Source organism: Microcebus murinus, chromosome 9, assembly GCF_040939455.1.
Source record: "Microcebus murinus isolate Inina chromosome 9, M.murinus_Inina_mat1.0, whole genome shotgun sequence".
Lineage (NCBI taxonomy): Eukaryota > Metazoa > Chordata > Mammalia > Primates > Cheirogaleidae > Microcebus > Microcebus murinus.
The window spans coordinates 82,153,849-82,175,605 of record NC_134112.1 but is presented as its reverse complement, the minus strand read 5'-3'; the positions used below and the strand labels follow the sequence as shown (position 1 = coordinate 82,175,605).

Sequence of the window (21,757 nt, the reverse complement as noted above, 5' to 3'; positions counted from 1 at the left end):
AGATCGTAAACCTGGTGTGAAGTTACCTCTAGAGTAGTAAAACAGTGGAGACTATCAAAGCAACCCTAAGTCAGCTCCAAGACCACACACTTGATCAGCCCTGCCAGAGAATTTCACCACCCTAGGTCATAATGACCAGAGTTTGTGGCCTCTTTTATGTATCTGAGGCCTGATTCTTATGACTCCACTAAAAAAAATAGAAATATATCAGGTAAATGGTATAGAAGGGATGTGTTAGTCTGAATGAATTATCAGTGCTCCTTTGGGTCTGAACTACAGGGAAGTCTTAATGGTATTATTAACAGCAAGACTTTCTTACGTCTGCTAGACTCCGAGCCCAGTGGCTGTTCCGCCAAGTCACAGCTGAATAAATGGAAGAAATTCATGATCTCCAGGACTTCTCCAGGGGCTCTGGGGCTTTGAGTCTATCCTGGGAGCCCCAATTCCCACAATCCTTCCCTATACCACCTTCCCTACAGTCTACATGCTTTGCAAGAGGAGTGGACACAGCCAAGGGTCATTATTGGCAGTGTTAAATACAACTTAACTCTGACACTTATTAAAATGGTAAGGAAGATGTTAAATAGATGATTGTCATATAGGTCATAACCATTACAATAGGGGAGACTAATTGTGCTCCACTCTGAATACAGCAAGGACGGCTGAGCAAGGACACAGGTGGGATGGAAAATTACGAAGAGGAGACGTCAAGGTAGTGGGATTCTTGCTAAGCCAAGGCAAGCCATGGACTTATACGTCAAAGGTGGGGGATGAGGAACTTGATCAGATATCAAAATAGGGGGATGACTTCGTAGAACCTTTGTGCAGACTGGCTTAGCGCCAAGAACCAGCCTAGCCAATAGGAGGGCACAGAGATGCAAGTGTGGTCCAGGAGCGAGCTGTCAGGAGCTGAGGGCTCTCTGTCCTCCCAAATTTACACTGCATTCCTAACCCGCCCTGTCCACCACAAAGCCTGGGCTCTACCAGCTTTGAAGTTAGGAACGAGAGAAACTGAGACCTGAATCTCTAAGAGATGTGAAGCAAAATAATCAAGTCCCCAGAATAGCTAGGCAAGCTGGAATTTAGTCCTTACCTTTTCTCTCAGAGAAAACCATCAACACATGAAGAAAACCTAAATTCCTCATGGAAGTAAATGTCCAAAGAGAAATCACATGGAGAAATCACATGAGAACCAGACTCAATGGGGCAACCAGAAAGGAGTGTCGCTGGTGTGGACTCCACTAGTCTTTATATGGCAGCATACTGGAAATGGAAAAGCCAAAGGCAACAACGGGACCAGACACAATGCCTGGCACATTGTAGTTGCTTCCTTAGCATTTATTGAATAAACAAACTCAAAAGTCCACTGCTTGCTCTAAAATGCTACACTATTTAACATTTAGGTGAAGGGGCTGACATTTGCTACAACACAATGAGCCTTGGAAACATTACGCCAACTGAAAAAAGCCAGACACAAAAGGGCAAATACTGTATGATTCCACTTATACAAAGTAGCCAGCACAGGCACATTCATAGAGACAGAAAGTAGAATGATGGTTGCCACGGGCTGAGGAAAATAAGGAGCTATTGTCTAATGGGTACAGAGTTTCAGTTTGGGATAAAGAAAAAGTCTGCAGATGGATAGTGGTGACCGTGGCAAAACACCGTGAATGTACTTAATGCCACTGAATTGCACACTTAAAGATAATCAAAATGGTAAATGCCAGGTAATATATATAATTTTTTGAGTCAGATGTGGATTATATGTAATGTATAATTTATCACAATTTTTAAAAAATCTTTTAAAGGATGTTGGGAACATTCTGCTCAGGGTGGCTATTTTTTAAAAGGACATAGGGTGCAGTGCAGTAAATTGCTGCATTTTAGGGCAGCAGAAACTGAAGAACTGGTACTCCCAGATCAGGGTTAGAAAAAGGAATAATCACAACCCAACTTTGCTTCAAATCAAAGATATTTAATGGTGTTTGTTTCCTCCCTAGGACCCTAGTAGGGATGGTCTCGCACATGCTCCAGGATCGTCTTCAAGCCAAGCCAGGTCTCTTCGGCCGTGGGCAAGATCTGACTGGCCGGCAGGAGGAAGCCATAGCGCCCTGTGTCTCTCAGTTCAAAGGCAAAGGAGTATTTGATGCCGTAATCGTAGGCCCAGTCAATGCTTCCCCCACTGGCTTGGTCTGAAGGGCAAAAGAGAATAAAGTTTGGTTACACTCTTCCCACTGGTCTCTCACAGCAATATAAACCTCTCTACTAAATTCTACCATTATCAAAGATAAGTCAGACCCCTGCATGCATGAACTGTGAGAGGAAGGATAGTTCAGTAGAGGGTCATACTTATGAAAAAAACACATGATAATTCAGAAAGCAAATGGCATTATTCAAATGGACACTATACTTAGACTTCCTTTGGTGTTCTTAGGAATCTCTAGCTCTACCCAGCACCCACTTGGAATCCCACCTGTTGTCCTAACTGGCATCTTCTCCACCTTAGGGAAGCTACACCACTTCCTTCTTTAGAAGGCACAGATAGTTTTCTCTAGCAGGACAGGAGGGATTACAAATGGTGTAAGAGACTTGGTTCCTGCCTTCAAGGGACTTTCAGCATTAGGGGTGGAGCAGGTTCCGCTCTGCTATCAAACAGGCCGCCCGGCACCCCTGCCCGATGGGTTTAGCCAATACAGTAATGAGCACCTGAAATATGACGTGACAGATGATGAAGGAAGGTGGCATGAGCCTACGAGGCAACCGTGACTCAGAAGAGCTGAGCAATGAATGGCCCTGAGGGCCCTCCTGGGAAGGGCAGGTAGAGGTCACATGGAGGACATGGCTGGAACAGAGATGGCGGAAGCCACCTACTCCCTATGAACAGGGCTGGGAGGACCAGGGAGGATGTGTCAGGAAAGGGTAGGACTAGAGGTTAATACTGTGAATTAATGCTGTGAACCCCATGACTTGTGTCTTTGCCTTCACCCAGAGCAGCCATGCGAGCGCCTGGTAAATAACAAATCCTAAATGGTTGCTGACTTGAACTGAATCTTCCCCGGTACCAAAGTTACTAACGCATCCCTCTGGTGTGGCTAAACGGCACAGCCGATCACACCAGGAGTCCACAGAGGACCAAACACTGGCTTCAAATGGAATCCTGTCCATGCAAATAATTACCTGGGTGACACGAGGCAAGTCCCTTATCTCTCTGAGGCCCAGATGACTCACCTGCCGGATAGGATGATACTGCTGTGCATTTCACAGGGCAGTGAGACGCAATGGTTACGATTAGAACACTAGTTGAGCGCTTTCTAAATGTGTTCGGCACCATGTTAGATCGGTTCATTTAATCTGTAGGAGGTTGTAGCATTATCCCCATTTTCAGAAGAGGAAAGTGAGCTTCTGAGAGTTTAAGTGAAGGAGCTAGGATAATGTATGTAGAAAGGGCATTCAGTAAATATCAGTTATGATTACGACTATCATTATCAACAAATGCCCAGGATCCTGTCAAAAAAGTAAGACTACAGTACGGACCAGAAGTATGTGGAGGAGGGTTCACTGGGAAACTAACAATCAGCATTTATACAGTGCTTTAGAGTTGGTAACACTTGTATTCCATATACTAGCTTGTGAGTCTCTCAACAACCCATTTCACAGATGGAGACACCAAGGGAGGATGAGTAACCAGCCCATCTGTGGTGTCTCACAGATGGAGACACCAAGGGAGGATGAGTAACCAGCCCATCTGTGGTGTCTCACAGATGGAGACACCAAGGGAGGATGAGTAACCAGCCCAAGTTACTTTGTGGCTGTGCTGTAACTTAAACCCAGGCCTCTGTCACCAAGCTCTGTGTTTTTTTTTTCCAATACACCTCCCTGAGAAAGAACTCAAGGAAAAACCTCTCCTGGATCAATACCTATGGTAGTGTAGCTCCTCAAAGCCCTTTCCAGATGGAAAGCTGCCCAGGAAGTGTCTCACCCACCACAGGCACACAGCAACCTCTTGGGTGGAGTGAGCAGGTGTGCAGCCCAGAGCCGCATACCAAGCTGGGGCAGCAGGCAAAAAGGACTTAATTAGGACTGGTCCTTAGAGGCAGTGCTTGTCCAAGCTGGAATGAGGCCAGGATAACAGAGTCAGCTCTGGGCAATGATGCAACCAGAACTTGCTTGGCCATCAATGGTCACGTTTCGAAAGATCATACAGCAAGCACTACACTTGTCTGATATTTGCTCAATAGGAATATCTTCAATATCTGTGACGTCAACAAGGAAAACATACTCGACCTCAGCCTTCCAAGGTCTACCTTATTTGCAAATACCTCCAGATAAGGCAAGTGAAAAACCAGATTTCTCATAATAGAATCGCTGAGATCCACGTGGGGGTCTCAGGGGTATAGGATGCCATTCTGCTGACACTCTGAACTCCAGCCTCCACTCAGAGCTGCCAGCCAGATAAAGGCATGCATTCCTCGATCTTGAGTTGTTGTCACGGTCTCAAGCTAGGTCCACCCCTCTGCCACCATTCAGAGGGCCCTCCTCCCTGGAGGTTTCCCTGATGAAGGCGAGAACAATCCCATGTGGAACATGGTATAAAAAGGTCTCAGCAACTGTGAGCAGATCAGTCTTCCCAGAGAACAGCCTAAAAAATATGTAACAGGAGCTCCAAAGCTGTTCATTCCATTTCATTTGGTAATCTTGCCTTGGGAATATACTACAAAAAGAGCATCTAACAGAAAAAGGACTTTGTACAAACATGTTCAAAATAGTACTATTTAGCAAAAATGTTGAAACAATCCAAAGACTCAATAACTGGGTTATAGCAATACAATGGAATAACAAGTATCTAGAATATAAATACAGAAAACTATACAGAACTTTAAAAAGCTGAGCACAAAATATATGGTTACAACTACATAAATATATTTGTATTCACTGACAAAAATCATTAATGAACTTGAAAATGATAATAAGACATGATAATTGGATTTTTATAAAGTTTTTTAAATGTATCATAAACAGCAAAAAGAACAAAAAAAAACATAACCTGGGAAAAAAGAAACTTTGGGACATGTAATATAATTATCAGGTAAGTAGTATTTGCATTTCCATGAAGCGTTCTGGATATGGCGAGTAAAATATCACTCCCATTAAGACTCTCAGTAAGAAGACCATGACTAACAAGCGTGCATTCCTGCAAATTCCCACGACCGCCCCTCCTATGGCTGTAGCTATATCCATGCCCACAGCACACCCGAAGACACGCTCCTCGTGTCCCAGCCTGACTGGCCACCTCTGTCTGCCCGTGCTTGTCCCTTTCTTTCCTCTCTTTTCCCCTACTCTGGCACCATGCCCTGCACTGGTCATTTCTTCTCTCTCCTGTATCTTGCATGGCTCCCTCTCTAGTGGTTCTTTTCCCACAGTTAGTAAATGTATCTCTTCTCTCAAAAAAAAAAAAAAAAAGCTTTCCATTCCTCTCTCCTTCCTTTCTCATCCATTTTTCTGAAACTGCTCTGGTTAAGGTCACCAATAAACTTGGAGTAAAAATCCAATGGAAAATGTTCTGTCCTTACCTTAGTTGAAGGGAAGATTAATAAAAGAATATAACTTAGGACAAGGTCTTGAATAGAGAGGTCCATTTTTAGGCAAAGAGATTATACATAACAAGAGTAAGCTGTAAGAATCTGGACAAGCACAGAGGAGAGCAAAAAACTCACATATTTAGGAAGTTCTTTGTACGAGATATCACACAGCAAGTGTCTCTTGAAGGAGACGAGACTTACTGAGGGAGACTGGGTAAGGCTGGGTTCCATGCATGAAGGTCTATCCCTTTCACATCAAGGTATTTAAAAGCTTTGGCCCAAACTCACATGATGCCTGCCAACTTAGTGGCTCATTTGTAAAAACTTCCAGCACATTAGATACTTACAGATAACTGAGCAGATTGGTCCCACTGTGTACTTGGTACCATGCAAGCTTTGCACAGACTGGGCAGCCTTTTGGGCCACTTCATTCTGGAGTGAGAGAACCAAAGAAAGGTGGATAGATAACATTTGTCTCTTGGGAGATCAGTTGCCCAACAGCAGAATGTAGAATGGGAAAGTCTGGTTATAAAGACTGTCTGGTTAATTGAGCTGGAAGCACAATACCGTTTTGTTTTAACCATTTTCACTGGGAAGTAAGCACGAGTTCACTTCTGTTGGCTTTGAAAACACAACGTGAAGTCCCTCAGTGTTTATTTGACCATTGTGGTGTTTGCAGCACTCCAAGGTTCGTAATTTTGCCACCAGCTCTCCTTGTTCAGGAGTGAGGATAGACATGGAGTGGGTGTAAGGGGCCTAAAGAGATCATGTACTGACGCCAGGACATACCCGGGAAGTTGATTTTTTTTTTTTAAGCTAAATCCCTACATTGGCTTATTTCCCTGTGATTGTCTCTTTTTCCAAGAAGTACAGCTCAGAAAAATATTTTCTGTTATTTGACAGTTCCAATTTTGACTGATTGAGGCTTTACCGTCCTTGTTAGGGATAAACGTAAGGTCTTGAACTTGGGTCCAGGAAAACAACTATACAACTACCAGATGGGGGAACCTGGCTCAGTAGAATCCTTGGAGAGCCTGGGGGTTTCTGTTGTCAGTGAGCCCAACATAAATCAATGGCAAGGTGCCACTGCCAAAAAACTAACATGACCCTCAACTGCATTAGCAGAAGTGCACTGTCTGGATGAGCACGGCTATGATCACGCTCTGCTCTGTGCTGGTTAACCCACAGCACAAGTTTTACAGTCACTGCTGGGAGCCACCCTTGAAGAACACAGACAAACCAAAGTATGCTCAGTGAACAGCTACCAGAATGAGGAGGGAAACTGATCCCATAATCTGAGTGCTTGAAAAAACTGGAGTTATTTGGGAGAAATAAGACCTAGGAGAAGCAGGTTGTGGTCTTCAAGTAATTAATGGATTTGCCTCTCAAAGGGAAAGAAACTTGCTCAATAGAGCCAGATGGTAAACCAGGACCAATAGGTGACAGCCATGGGGAGGAGGTTTGGCTCTATAAAGAAGAGTTCTAACAATCAAACCTGCCCCAGCACAGACAGGCTCCCATGGAGGCAGGAAGCCATCCAATCATAGGCTAGATGACTACAGGTAGAGATTTGAGAGCTAGGTTTGGATAATTTAAGGTCATCTAGCTCTCTTAAAGTATATTTTAGGTTCTTTCCAACCATGATATTCATTTTCCTTGATTTGAAATTGAATAATAATACCATCAAAACCCTGAAAACTGCTTTACAGAGTTAAAATCCAACTGATGAGATGAAAAATACACCTGAATCAGAACAATCTATACCATTGCTGCCTGGGGCTACTGACAATAATATATGTGAAGGTACATTGATAAAAGGTCACAATGCAGGGCTTATCCCTAATATATGGGTTTCAAACCAAGCTTAAGAGCCAGATTAGAAATATCTGCACATTCTTTTCAGCTGAGGGTATCTCTTGCTCAATTAGGAACAGCCTTCTGAGATGTCACTGTCAGACCAAAGGCTGCCACCAGTTTGCTTATTCCTGAAACAGGAAGATGACAGAAAGTATTAAGTTAGGGAATTGAGTGTTTCACCCCCAACAGCACACACCAGTGTGTCATCGTGGCAGGTCACAGAGCCAAACACCCCAGGAAAGAATGAGGCAAATTCTTGCGAAGCAGCACTGATTAGTGCAGAGTATCTGACCACCCACCCAAGAGCTCAGATCCAAATCCAAGAGTTTTTTTCCCCTGTAAGCAAAGAAAAGCACATCCTGGGAATTTATGGTCAAATCCATCTCCTGCTCATCTAGATTAAGGTAACAATAATTTTGTGAATTTACTTCCCAAAGAAACTCAATTCAGAAAAGTTAGTAACCAGCCTTTCAAACTTTTGGCTGCATCACAATCTTCTCAGTGGTTGAACTTATGTCACATTCATCTTTGATTTTTTTTGTTTGTCTATTTTATTTTATTTTTTTGAGACAGAGTCTCACTTTGTTGCCCAGGCTAGAGTGAGTGCCGTGGCGTCAGCCTAGCTCACAGCAACCTCAATCTCCTGGGCTCAAGCAATCCTCCTGCCTCAGCCTCCCGAGTAGCTGGGACTACAGGCATGTGCCACCATGCCCGGCTAATTTTTGTTTCTATATATATTAGTTGGTCAATTAATTTATTTCTATTTTTAGTAGAGACGGGGTCTAGCTCTTGCTCAGACTGGTTTCAAACTCCTGACCTCAAGCAATCCGCCCGCCTCGGCCTCCCAGAGTGCTAGGATTACAGGCATGAGCCACCGCGCCCGGCCCTTTTTAATTGTTTAGAAATGGGATCTCACTATGTTGCCCAGGCTGGACTCAAACCCCTGGGCTCAAGCCCTCCTCCCGGCTCAGCCTCCTGATTAGCTATAGGAGCATGCCACTGTGCCCAGCTCATTCATCTTTGTTACCTATCACGAGTACACCTACACCTCAGTGCCTAACTTTATGACTGAAACTTCTTGTCTACACAATGGATGCTTGTTGCTGAGCTGAAATTAAGCTTCAGAAACTCACCAGCTCATCAAAGGTAGCTGACTTGGTACACGTATACCCATAGGGGAACATCAGCAGCTGGGAATAGCTGTGGAGGGTAATGAAGGCCTTGATTTTTCCATGGCTCTTGATGAAGTCCACTATGGATTTCACTTCAACCTCAGAGTTGGCACTGCTTCCATGGTAAGAATCAGAGCAAGGGTTGTTACTGGCTCCAGGTCCTGAGGAGATGCAGAAGAAGCCCAGTGAGGACAATTAGATTTAAGAAGACACTGTAGGGTGGAGGCTCCCATGAATCACTGTTTCTCCTCTGGAAATCAGAGCAAGATTGTCATTGTGGTAGATCAAGTCTCTTCATAAGGAAATAGAAAGCCTAACCAAAGTGATTCTGGATACATCTATCCTTTAAAAAATTGGTTCTTTCTGCCATGTAGAATGGCAGAAAGAGCCATCAAATTATATCATCTTCTCTCCATGGGAGTTGTTGGAAGAAAAGCTAGATTTACTATTACAGATGGGAATCCTGCATTGGGTGGGAGTTTAGCAAGTTCATATTCTGGTATCTCGTCCAATTCTTAGAGTCCGAGAGTAGAAGATTCTATGCATCTATACTCCCAAATAACAAAGCCACAAATGCAAGGAAACTCTGACACCCTTTCTACAGTGAAGTAATCACAACTACGTTTGACAAGAAGGCCACCTTTGGCCTCGATTCTCTCAGCAACTAGCGTGGCTCAAGACCACTGAAGTGGGTGTATGGCAGGCGTAGCCGGGCCTCTGAATGCTAGAGAACCTCTGAGGGGACGGGGAGGGCTAGAATTCCCCAAGCTATCTAAGTGATACAGTCAGAATGTCATCTTATTTTAAAATTATTTAATAAAAATAACATTTCAAGAAAAAAATATGACATTGCATTGCAGGGCATTGTTCAATATCTGAGATCTGGTGCTTTGATTTTTTTTTCCCCTAAGCAAAAAAAAAAAAAAAAGAAAAGAAATTGTAAAAGCAATGAATGATGTTGCCACTCATCCATAGCCTGTCACAATTCCCTAGGGTGTCCTGTCTCGGTTTCATAACTCTCGTTAATTCATTTGTTTTACAAATATTTACTGATTGCCTTTTATGTTGCAGCCTCTGTGCTAGGTGCTAGGAACGCAGCCGTGCAAAAGGCACAGCTCCCAACCTCACCCTTACTGTCACCTACTGAGGGGGGAAAAAATCAAAGAAATTTCCATTCTATGATTACTGAAACATAAGTGGTTTTAACCGGTGGCTGAAAACATAAAGGAGCCCCCTAACTAGCATGCCGCTTAACTCCAAATCATAACAGCTGCAAGTCAACAAAACCAGAGCAGCAAGCTAATATTTCACCTTTGAATCTGTTTTGAAAATCAATTTCTTAATCCTATTTGTACTGCGTTTTAGTTTTCTTTCTCGAAGCATCCATAGATGATGTAATGCTCCTCCTCGGAATAGATCCTAACCCCCTCTAGCGGTCGGTTCAGGGCTTCCTGAGGCCTCACGCCACTGCAAGCCCAACCGGCTTGTGGGAAAACCAAGATGTGAGACAGAACATATTAAACGCTGCTCAGAGCGCTGTGACAGCACTGTGCCCCTGTGAAGGGAATTTAGTTAAGTGTTTCTCAAATAGGTTTTTAAATGGCTTGAATCCGGAATGGGTAGAGCAGGCTGACGCACTATAGAGCCATGCAAACCAGCTAGTTAGCCAGACAACTAGGGGCAAGTCCCTGTCCTCACCTCCAAAACCTGCATCCCAGTTCCGGTTAGGATCCACACCTACACAGAAGCGTCCAGATACCTTGGACCGGGTCTTCCGCCACATACGATTCTTCAAAATCCCACACAAAATGAATGTGAAAAAAAGAAAGATGGTCATTCAGTCTGATAAGTCCCTTTAAAATTCCATTAATTTGGGGTAGGGGGAAGGGCATTATTCGAAACCTTAAAATTTGTACTCCCATAATATGCTGAAATAAAAAAAAATTCTGTTAATTTCCCTTGCTCCCTCCCGGGAAGGCCCCCTTGGAATTGCACTCATTTCCCTTGCCCCCAGAGGTGTGGACTAGTCCCTCCTCAAATGCAGGGCTGCCTGCCGTGCTCACAACAAAAAGCCGGCAGAGAGAGGGTTCTGTGATAGAATATTTTGGAAAATATAGGGCTAAGTTGGTAAACTTACTTCAGATCTTTGAAGGATTTTTTAATGCTTTAATGTTTTTACCAACCTCTAAGAAAGGGATATAGTGGGTGGTATTTCCTAGACTTGACTGCAGAACCCTTTATTCATTTGGTATCTCATGAGATACTGTAGTTAGCTCTCAAAAAATAAACTTGAAGCTCCAATTCATTTTCAATATACGTGGGGTCACGGTTGCCACAATAGTGTTTTGTAATGAGATTTTAAAGGGGAACAAACCTACATAACCCCTTTCAGTGATATTACAGGGGCTTTCTTCCACAGATTCTAAGCACAATGCCAGACGCATTGTACTCCTACCCAAATCCTACTGCAATCTAATTGTCAGCAGGTAACATCCGCCTCCTCTTTTCTATCAATCCTACCACAAAAAAAAAAAAAAAAAAAAACGCAGAGATAATTGGAACAAACCTCTTAGGTGACTCACAGCGAACACTGAGCTCTAATAGCCCAGCCTAACAGCTGAAATGGGCTCTGGCGGAGACAACATGCAAAGACATCATGTACCAGAATAAGAAATGATTATAAACACCTCTCTGTGCCTCATTTCCGGGCACTACTGAAAGATGAGGCATTCCATTTAGCAAAAATCAACAAAAGAAAGATTACTTTTATTTTGTTTTTGATGTTCCTACACTTCTCCTTAGGTCCTTGTTGAAGAATTGAAAAAGTACAGGCTTACTTGGGTTTGAGAGAACACGTATCCATCGGGGTTTGTGACCGGCAGCAGGAAGATGTCCAAAGTGTCCAGGATTGAAGTGATGGATGGATCGTTTCCATAATCAGAAGCAATCTGAGCAGGGACATTATACATGTCAACCTCATGCTCCCCTCTCACCGGGGAACACAGGACAAAACATTAACGCAGTGTGTTTTTTTCAAATGTGAATTAGGGATCACTGTTCGTCAGTGAGTCTTCCAGATACACTCCAGCCCAGCCTCCTGCAGCGTTAATGTGTTTAATATGCCAATGTCTATACTTTTATTTCTTGTCAGAATAATTTATTTATATTAACTAAAAATCAGATATCACATATCCATCTCTCTCAAGAGCAGTAGCATTCTTCCTATTCATTCTGGTGAGGCATTTTGCAACGGTGGGCAATAGTATATGTGGCTTATGTAGATCTATGAACCAAAGAAATTTTTTTAGCAATCCTTAATTCCTACACTGGGTTAGTTTTCCATAAGAACTCATGACCAACATCAGATTACTTAAATATGTGGAGACTTTGCTAAAGATATAGAGAACTGGTTAAATTCCATTTGGGGAATTACATTTTTACTTGCCATCAATAGCAGTAGAGTTGAAGTTTCTGCTGGATTAAAATTTATTCATTTCCTGTGCTCAGCCATCCTAACGCATTATTATTCAACTGTTAAATATCCATTTAATAATACCCTAAAGGTAACCGCATTTTAATTGAAGGGAAAAATGTATCAGTCGGTATGCACGTGGTTGCACATGCTTGAATGATCTGATGTGGATTGATTTCCTTTGCTCATGAATTAACATTCTGATTTATAGCATGTCATTTTTGAATTACTTAAGAAATACCAGACTAGGTCACACCCAGCCCCATGTCCTGACTCTAATGCCAACAAACGTGTGGAAAAGAAGTATTGCTACACCCTGACTTCAATATCAGATTTGGGACATTTTCAGAACAACCCAAAGCCCCTTAAATAATTCCACTTTGGATCTGTACGTCAAAGTAAACTCTTCTTGCACCTGTTCATATTTTCTCTCTCAGCCCCTTTAATGATTTTATAAATTTCTAGCACATCATGCCACAGCCCGTAGAATTCCAGGCAGCAAAGCAATTTTTCTCATCAGTTCTTAGGCTGAAATCTGACACCCACGGACCTTGCTTGCCACACTTTCGATCTCTTCTAGCTTGCTGCGTCGTGTAACAGAGCATGCAGCAGCCAGCCCGAGGGGAGAGGGCCAGGGTGCGGGATGGGGCGATGCCAAAAAGGCTGGATGGGTCTGTTTCCTGCCGCTGCGACAAGAGAAGGGCTTGGGCTGAGAGCACGGGCCGTCGGGACCACAGAGACTGTTGTGTGTTTAGGTGGGCTTGACTCCAGAAAGACAAAATAAGCAAGGCATTTTGGGCAAAAGACCTTATTTGCTGTCCACAGTGCAGTAGCTTGTGTAACCCACTCTCGAGCATGGATCCCGGCATCCAGCCAGACAGCCGGCTTGTCTCCTCCGGTGCTGAACTGCAAAACAAACGTGGCAATGTGAACCGCTCCACCGCGGTGGCATCTCCGCCCCTCCTTTCCCCCCACCTCGGGTCCTTCTCTGTCTCCCTTTCTGTTCCTGATGTGATTGAAAGAGGAGAGGCAGACAATGACGCTGTCAATTAACTATTCTCATTTAAGGTGGATTTTCTTTTGTCCCTTTTTTAAAATGTAAGCTTAAATGCAGGCTAACAAGCTGGACATGGGCTTTTTCTCCTTTGATGTTTATAAAAAATCGTTGCAGATAACATAATGACATGAAAATATGTTCATATGTTGTAAATTGGAAAAAAAACAGGTTACAGAAATGTATGCCATTTTTTAAAAAGACTGTTCATCAGATTTTGTTCTGGAGACCAAAAAAAAAAAAAGACTTCATATATTAATATATATACACACACATACATATGAGAAATAGGGAGAGGAGAAAGAAGAAAGGAAAAAGAGAGAAGTAGAAAAATACACAACATTGTTAATACCTGTTATCACATAGTTGTAGAATTAGAATTACTAGGATTTTTTTCCTTTTTTTTTTTTTTTGGTTTGTTTCTCTACTTTCCAAATTTATGCAATAATAATGTTATTTTTGTTATAAAAATGCTCATAACCTTTTGAGACCTTCATAAAAACAGGATGGTAGGCTCTAGAGGTGCTTTCCAGAGTTTAAGTTTTATGATCTAAGTGAGTTTTACTTGGAACAGTGGCTTTGCCAATTGGATCAGTAAATGGGGAGGAAAAGATTATTTTTGCACCATCAACTTCTATCTCCGTTCAGCATTCTAAACATAGCAGATAAGGTAAATGAGAAATGCAAATCCTTGCTAAAAATTACATTTTATGAGTTTTGAGAGTTTTAGTTGAATGTTGAATGTTTAGTTGAATGTTTTGTGCCTTTTCCTCTAAAGGGCTCAAATGTAAAAAGCAGGGAACTTTCAAAAACACTTAACATCCTCAACTACCAAACCACCCTGGAAAATGGAAGGCCAGGAGAATCTGGGGTTTCCTGATCTAGTTGGGGGGCAGGTGGAGAAAATAAAAAGAAAGAGTAGTAAACATTAGCAAATGTACCCCAGTGTTATAAAGTAAGCAAACCACTCCTTTCAGGCTTGCTTTGGGAAAAAAATGCTCTGGAGAAATCCATCTGTCCCAGTTAGTTGGTTCCCAGCCATAAGGTTTCCCAATTTAGCAAGGAGTTGTGACATTACCTCTTCTTTATTTATTTATTTTTCTTAACAAACTCTTTCTAGGAAATCTGGGGAAATAATTTTCACTCTTTTTCAGGGCAAAGCGCAAAAGCTTGAAATTATCAGTACTAAGACAGAGATTACAATTAGAGCTAAAGCCTAAACTAAAAAACTATCACCTAAAAGAAAAAAAGGCTTCGTTCAGGGCATTTGCCTTTGCGGTTTAGCTGTCAGTCATCCTTCTGCACGCTACGGGAACTCTTCTTTTTTTTAAACTGCAGCTCAGGCAATTACTCGGTGCCTTTTCTAACTGTTTTTTTTTTTTTTTAAAAAGAGTAAAGAAAAGAGAAGATGAAGGGGGGAAAGGGCAGAGAACTCCCACCTTGATTAATTACAGAAGACTCCCCCGCCCCCACTCCCCCTGCTCGGTTCCCATTGGCGCCCTCGCCCCGACCCCCGCGCGCGTCCGTCGGACGTGAGCACTAACTCACTCCTGCAGACCTGCGTCAGCCTGCGCAGGAAGAGGGGAAAAGGAAGGGGTGGGGGTGGATGCTCAGAACCAGCGAGGACCGGTTAGGAAGGGGATGGGGAAAAAAAAAAAAAAAGAAAGAAAAGAAAGAACCGCTCTGCAAGCTGAGACCAGCCTGGGGGAAGGGAGATTCTAGAAGCATCGGGAGGAAAAACCGCCGCTGCGGCCGTGTACCTTGAGCACGTTCATAGGCCGATTCTCAAAAGAAGAGCCAATATTCACTTTGCTCACTAGATCAGGGTGCTCAGCCACGAGGTTATCAATTTGTTGAGAAATCTAAAATGTTTCAAATGAATACGTAAGACATTTGCACGTGAACGACCTGATGGGGTGCATTCGTTAGTGATTTTACCCCTCGCCTCCATGCCCAGGGTCCTGGGGTGCGGTGAGGGGGGGGCGGTGCTGGAGGGTCGGGGACGTCCCAGCTAAGAGGTAAAGAGCCGGCCGGCATCTGCAGGGGCTGGAAAGGAGCAGCCGTTCTGCTGCGGCAGTGCCGGCTCTCTGCAGTTTTGCGCAGAGCAAAATGGCACTGCTCTGGCTTGCTTGTGGCTTCCTCGACCCTAGCCCTGCGGCCGGGCTTCTCCAGCTTTAAAGCTTCCCGGCTTCGCTAGCACAGGAACACAAACATTAGTGGCCCCCCCAAAGGACGGCTGTAGAGGAAGGCACTACAAAACGCAGCGGGGCCAAACTTGGGCCTGGGGACAATGAGGTGCCTGCGGGGAACGCACTAAAGCCACCAGCTACTCTGGCTCCCGTTTTCCAAGGCCGATTGAAATTCTGCGCTTCTGGGGCGCCCAAGCTGTGTCCACTGCTGGAACTGAAACATGTCTGGGCGAGTCTGGAGAGTTAATGGGGTGAAAACAGCCCCTCCAGCTGTTGCCAGCATTTGCACTCTGCGGGAGGACACCAGTTTGTGTGGCCGGCAAGGGGGAGAGAGAGAGGGCATCTTGTTTTCTCCACTCCCTTTCTTCTTTACTGTCTGTATTGCTCCACAGCCTCTTATCTGAAATCCTTGGGGCCATATATATTTCAAATTAAAAAATTCTTTTGAAGAGGGAGATTTAACAAAGGTAATAGGAAATATGTATTATATATTACACATGGGACATTGCTCCATATTCAAGCACATTAATATTTCTGGCAGTGAAACAAATGAGTAGCGAGTCAGTTCAGGTCAGATTTTGCTCCCAAATGAGTTTAGGTCAGATCAGGTTTTGCCACCAGATAAATTAAAGGGAAAAATGTTTCCGAGGTCTTTGCATTTTTAAATTGCCGATTTGGAGGCTTGGTGCCAGAAGCCTCCATTTTGGCTCTTCCCTACTCCCAGTCTCATGCCTGAAGCCCACAACAGCTCTCTTCTCCTGCCCCCTTCCACCCCCTACTCCTAAGTCATTTAGTACAGATGACCCCTGTGCACCCCAATAACAACTCTGTCACAAACACGCAATGCAGCACTGCCCGGGAGCCGCGTAGCAGCGTGGAGCACCGGCTGCAGGAAGGGGGGCATTCTTCACAGGAACCACATCGCCAAGGACAGCACAGACTACATGAAGCTTTGCTGCCATAAGGCCTTGGAGCCCTGGGCAGGTTGCAAGGCCCCCCGTCCCTGGCGGAAGGGCAGAGGCATCAAGGCAGCCCCTGATTCTGTCGTCAGTGGCAGCCAGGAAGCAGAGCTCTCCCACGGCTCTGCAGACGGCACAGGTCAAAGGCAGCAAGGGGGCTGAGAGGAAGCGCAGCAGAGGGCTGTTTCTAGGCTCACTTTAGACGCTTCCGGACACTTCCAAATAGCTGGGTGGCCGGTGGGCTTCAGGTCCTGCATTAAGCAGGAGGAGGTGTGGAGCCATAACACTGATCCTGGCTATGAAATCCTCGGGAAACTTGGAGAAGTTAGGAAATAGGAGAATCATTTCTAGGTCACTTAATCACCCTGTGTAAGTATAGGCCCTGTCATCAGAGGAGAGAATGGCCCATTTCTCTGATGTTCATTTGGAAACACCTACCTCTTCCAAGGTATGGTAGGCCCCAAAGTTGAAGTTCCCATTCCGTTCTCTTCTCTGATTAAATAGCATTTCTTCCCTCTCTTTGTCCAACAGAACCTAAGATGAACCAGTTATATCTATGATTAGTTTATAGCAATGCATTTCAGTCTACAATTGCGAAAGAAATGGTGACACTCAGGTCCCCAGTACCAAGCTTTCCTCTTCCTGATTGGTAGGCTTTGAGGTCATGGCTTTCCCTTGCTCTGGCAGTACTCCGAAAGGGGACGGGGCATTAATGGCACTTCCTGCCAGCCAGATCCTGCGGATGCCATGGTGGAATGAGAGACACAGTCTCATGGCTCATACCACCTTTCTGGGAACCCAGGGCCTGAGTTAACCTCTAATCAAAAACTAAATCAGGCCGGGCATGGTGGCTCATGCCTATAATCCTAGCACTCTGGGAGGCCGAGGCGGGCGGATCATTTTAGCTCAGGAGTTCAAGACCAGCCTGAGCAAGAGTGAGACCCTGTCTCTACTAAAACAATATAGAAAGAAATTAGCTGGACAACTAAAAATACATATAGAAAAAATTAGCTGGGCATGGTGGCTTATGCCTGTAGCCCCAGCTACACAGAAGGCTGAGGCAGGAGGATTGCTTGAACCCAGGAGTTTGAGGTTGTTGTGAGCTAGGCTGATGCCATGGCACTCTAGCCAGGCAACAGAGTGAGACTCTGCTTCAAAAAAAAAAAAAAAAAAAACTAAATCAATAACAGCTTGCTTTTCTCTATTTTGACTACATACCCTTCAGGTTTGCACTTTATATTTCGTGTTGTAGCCTCTGTTTTGCCCTTTCCCTTAAATTGTTTGTTACCATATTCTACTTGTGCCAAACGCAAAAGGAAGAGAGACACTGCCTCCCCACCCACTCTGCAGGGGTAGACCAGGCTGCTGCAAGTTCCTGGGGACACCCACAAGTACCTTCCTTGGCAGAGGGTACTTAAGGATAAAAGAGGATGGACACGAACTGAAGTCATGTGGACCAGCAAGCATCTGGAAGGCTGGTCTGTGGCATAATTACCTGCACATCTGCAATCATGGTGGAGTAAGAAATTCCCTGGGACTCCAAGAAAACTTTGACTGCCTGGAGGTTCACAAAGGGAACTCGGACATGAGCTGTCTCCCCTGGGGTGGTGGGAGATTTCCAAAAGTCAAGCTGAAAGGGATAAAAGGCCAAGCCAAGACAATGAGTGGATTTTTCTGGGGATATAAACAGTTCAGCATTGATAGATTTCAAGAAATCAACTTGTATATATTTTGTCTTGAACCCGCAAGCCCAGAATCGTTGTGGAGTCACTATGACATTGCAAGAAAGGTTTTTAAACATCTAAGCATCAGCAAATGTGTTATATTGCTCACTGCTTCCTCCCTCCTCCGCCATGGCTAGATATTAAAACTGGCAGAAGGGAAGGATTATTTAAAACTTTGACAGGTTTTTATTAAAAAAAAAAAAAGCTGGCGTTCAAGTGATCCAATTCATTTTATATTAGGATATAAATACTATAAATTATTTTAGAAGGAAAATATGAATTAAAGGTGTCCAACAATTTTTCAAAGTAACTTTCATATTCTATATCTCTTTGCATTCTTATAATAAACCTATGAGATACAAGAATGAGATATTTATTGCCATTATTCTGAATAGGGAAATGTGACACAGGGAAGGTAGGTGACTTGCCTGGTGTCCTGTAGTTAGGACTAGAGCCCAGTTTTTTGGAATCCCAGCTCCATGAGTTAGTTAGTGTTCCACACTACATCAGAGACATCATAATATCTAACTGCAGTATCCACTCTGGGAAACAGAAATACCACCCCAACCCCACAGGACAGATACCTGGAGATGTTCTTCAGTCTCCAATTCTAGCAAATTTTTAATTTGTTCTTCATTGCTTGGTACAATCTCAAGAACCTGGTCTCTAAAGAAAATGAATCACAGACATGACCTTAAAAGCAAAACCTGGGCACTTTCCTATTGCTTTCTGCTCCTGTTAGTTTCTGCATGTAACAAATTAACTCGACAGTCAATAATCTCTTTGACAATCCAGAAGCTAATAAGTAGCATACTGACCCACATCCCCAGAATGAGGAGGTGATAGAATGGCTTTATTTCCTCTAAGGAAATGTTATCTAAATAATAATTAAGAGGTGTACCTGCTCCTGGCAGGAAGCTTGCCATTAAAGCTACCTTTCCTTTAGCTAATGAGTACTTGTCAAATAACACCTGCTGCTCATAAAGTGCTAGCTTTTAAAACTTGTCTGTTCCTGTTTTTCAGAAATAAGTTTTTAAAAAGTGGAATAATTAACTTGGTGCTTATAAGGGGAATCAATTTCACATGTGAGTAGACATAGGGTTTTTTGGTTTGGGGTTTTTTTGTTTTCAGGGTTTTTTTTTGTTTTCTGTCAAATGAAAATGTATCAGGGTTCCATCTCCAAACCCCATTCATGTGGCCCAAACTTGGCACATAGCCAGGGACAATTGGGACCCAGACAGGTCATGATATACCTCTCTTCACACACACACACACACACACACACACACACACACACACACCCCACACACTTACAATGGGAATAAAGGATTGGCAGGAAAGAGAAATCTTAAAGCAAGCAAACACCTATCTTTCAAGAAGAGTTTCGGTCTGTCAGTAGTGCCATGGAAAAATTTAAAAAATATAAAAAAAAGAAGAGTTTCAGGCCGGCACGGTGGCTCACGCCTGTAATCCTAGCACTCTGGGAGGCCGAGGCGGGTGGATTGCTCAAGGTCAGGAGTTCGAAACCAGCCTGAGCAAGAGCGAGACCCCATCTCTACTATAAATAGAAAGAAATTAATTGGCCAACTAATACATATAGAAAAAATTAGCCAGGCATGGTGGCGCATGCCTATAGTCCCAGCTACTTGGGAGGCTGAGGCAGCAGGATCGCTTGAGCCCAGGAGTTTGAGGTTGCTGTGAGCTAGGCTGATGCCACGGCACTCACTCTAGCCTGGGCAACAAAGTGAGACTCTGTCTCAAAAAAAAAAAAAAAAAGAAGAGTTTCAGTGGAAGAGCTGGATTCCTTGGTGACAGAGTTCTGCCTGTATCCCTTTCTCCAAGCAGGCAGACTTCCCGAATCATTGCCCCACCCATTTGCACCGTGGGGAAGGAATCGGCACAGTGAGCATACATATATGGGGACCAGCACCCAGATCTTTGAAACCAAGCCCCATGCAATTTCCAGCGAACTCTAGTGGCAGGCATAAATGATAGAATGTGAGCTCTTCAAGGCTCTTCTGCCCCAAGTATCCATCTGCCACAAATAATCTGAAAATTCTTCCATTTGAGTCTTATTACTTTTGGTTAATGCATGGACTCCCTGGAATTCTCCTTTAAAATGGGAAGATGCTAGGGAAAGTAAATACATTAGGCTAATAGTTCCTGGTGTTTATTCTAAGGAATAGTAGCTCTCTGAGTTGCTCAACAAATAAAAGGGGGACAATTAGCAATTTTAAAAATTTGGGTACATACATGCTGCAACCTAGATCCCCTCTTATAGATTTATAATGCACACTAATTTAGTCAAAGTCCTTAGAAATCCTATAGTTTGTTTAAACCTTTCATTCCCAAATTTATTTGACCACTCACTTTTTTGGACCAAATTGATTTGACTGCTTCGTTAGTTCCCTGGAACACTCTCCAAAAAATGCTGCTGAAAGCCCCACATAAAAGTTTGGAGCCAAAGTACTTGGGAGCAAAAATGAGTCCTACAAAGCCATGAGAGCAAGAGTTCAGCTAGAGTCTCCAGCCTTGCCCCCGGATTCCATGCAGTTCCTCTGCCGACATGCTGAATATGAAGCTGGGCTAGACAGGGACTGAGGGGTAGGTGAACCCCAGAGAGGTGGGAAAGAGCTGGGAGCGTCACCTGGACGCCTCCTGCAATGACCTGAGACAAGTGGCCACGCAGCTTTATTTCGCCTGGTGTCTGTCATCCCACACTCTGATCACTGGGGGGGAAATGAGTAAGAAAATCGGGTTGTGTGTGTTCAGTTTTCACCTTCATTTTTTCCTTTAAATGCCATTCATCTCTTTTTTGATCACCCACTCCTATTTTTCCCACTACTGAACCACCCACAAATCTAAGAGAACTTCTTTGGAGACACTGAACACTTAACACCATTTACTCTGTAACTGTCAAGGGAGAGGCTCAGTAAAATCAGGTCAATAAAATTCAAGCAAGCACCAGAAAGTGTAACTTACCCCACAAATGTTTCCTGACAGTAGATGTGCCCCAGAAGGGCACCAAAAAGCAGGATCAACCTCATGGTTAGGAGTTTTGCCGGAGTCCAGAATTCAAGAGTCTTTCCTGAATTTTATTTATAGGGACTGTAGCTGAGGCTGATCCACTGACCTAAGAGCTCAAGTGAATTTCCCACATGGTAAAATTCCCACCTGCATGTGAAATTCTCAAGGTTATAGATACTCACCTGTGTGATATCACCAATCTGTCCATTTTCCATTCCTGTGATGAGATAACAAACTTCAGTGGAAAGAAAACAAAATTGCTAGAGCATATCAAGGGCAAATCATATATTTATAATTTAGAACATAAAATGTCACTAGCTCTGCCCAGTGATAGAAAACAGATTAATAGACCTAGAGGTTAAAGTCCTTTCTGGGTCTCTAACAAAAAAAAGGACAGAGCATTTATAGCAATTACTCAGGCATCCTGTCTATCACATTCCATTAGTTTGCTCATTTGTTTGTTTTTATAATGTTTACCCTGAACCACTGAAATTACCTAGTTCACATCTGCTGAATGTCCCTGTAGATGTGGCCCACTCCAGTCCTCACTCTATATTAAAACAAAACAGAAGGCCTTTTAATATTCAATTTCACACTGTCTCTAAAGTGATCCATCTGCATTTGCAACAAACATATCCCTGTTTCTGTGTTTTTTCCCAAAATGAAAATGTCTTTCTGATTATAACAATGAAGTTAACTGTTATGGAAAGTTTGGATTGAAATG

The 21,757-nt window shown here is 43.5% G+C and overlaps 1 protein-coding gene across 1 annotated transcript; it reads right to left on the bottom strand.

Annotated features, from left to right (window-relative positions):
- Positions 1-1,954: 1,954 nt before the first annotated feature.
- CPA2 (carboxypeptidase A2) lies at positions 1,955-21,103 on the bottom strand. Its single transcript, XM_012789084.2, has 11 exons — positions 20,989-21,103; positions 18,591-18,672; positions 17,778-17,912; positions 16,721-16,816; positions 14,895-14,996; positions 12,888-12,986; positions 11,446-11,556; positions 10,307-10,397; positions 8,570-8,769; positions 5,927-6,011; positions 1,955-2,192 (listed from the first exon to the last, which is right to left on the bottom strand). Exons 1-11 carry the CDS (start codon positions 21,051-21,053, stop codon positions 2,005-2,007), a joined length of 1,254 nt encoding a protein of 417 aa, XP_012644538.1. The 5' UTR covers positions 21,054-21,103; the 3' UTR covers positions 1,955-2,004.
- Positions 21,104-21,757: the final 654 nt, after the last annotated feature.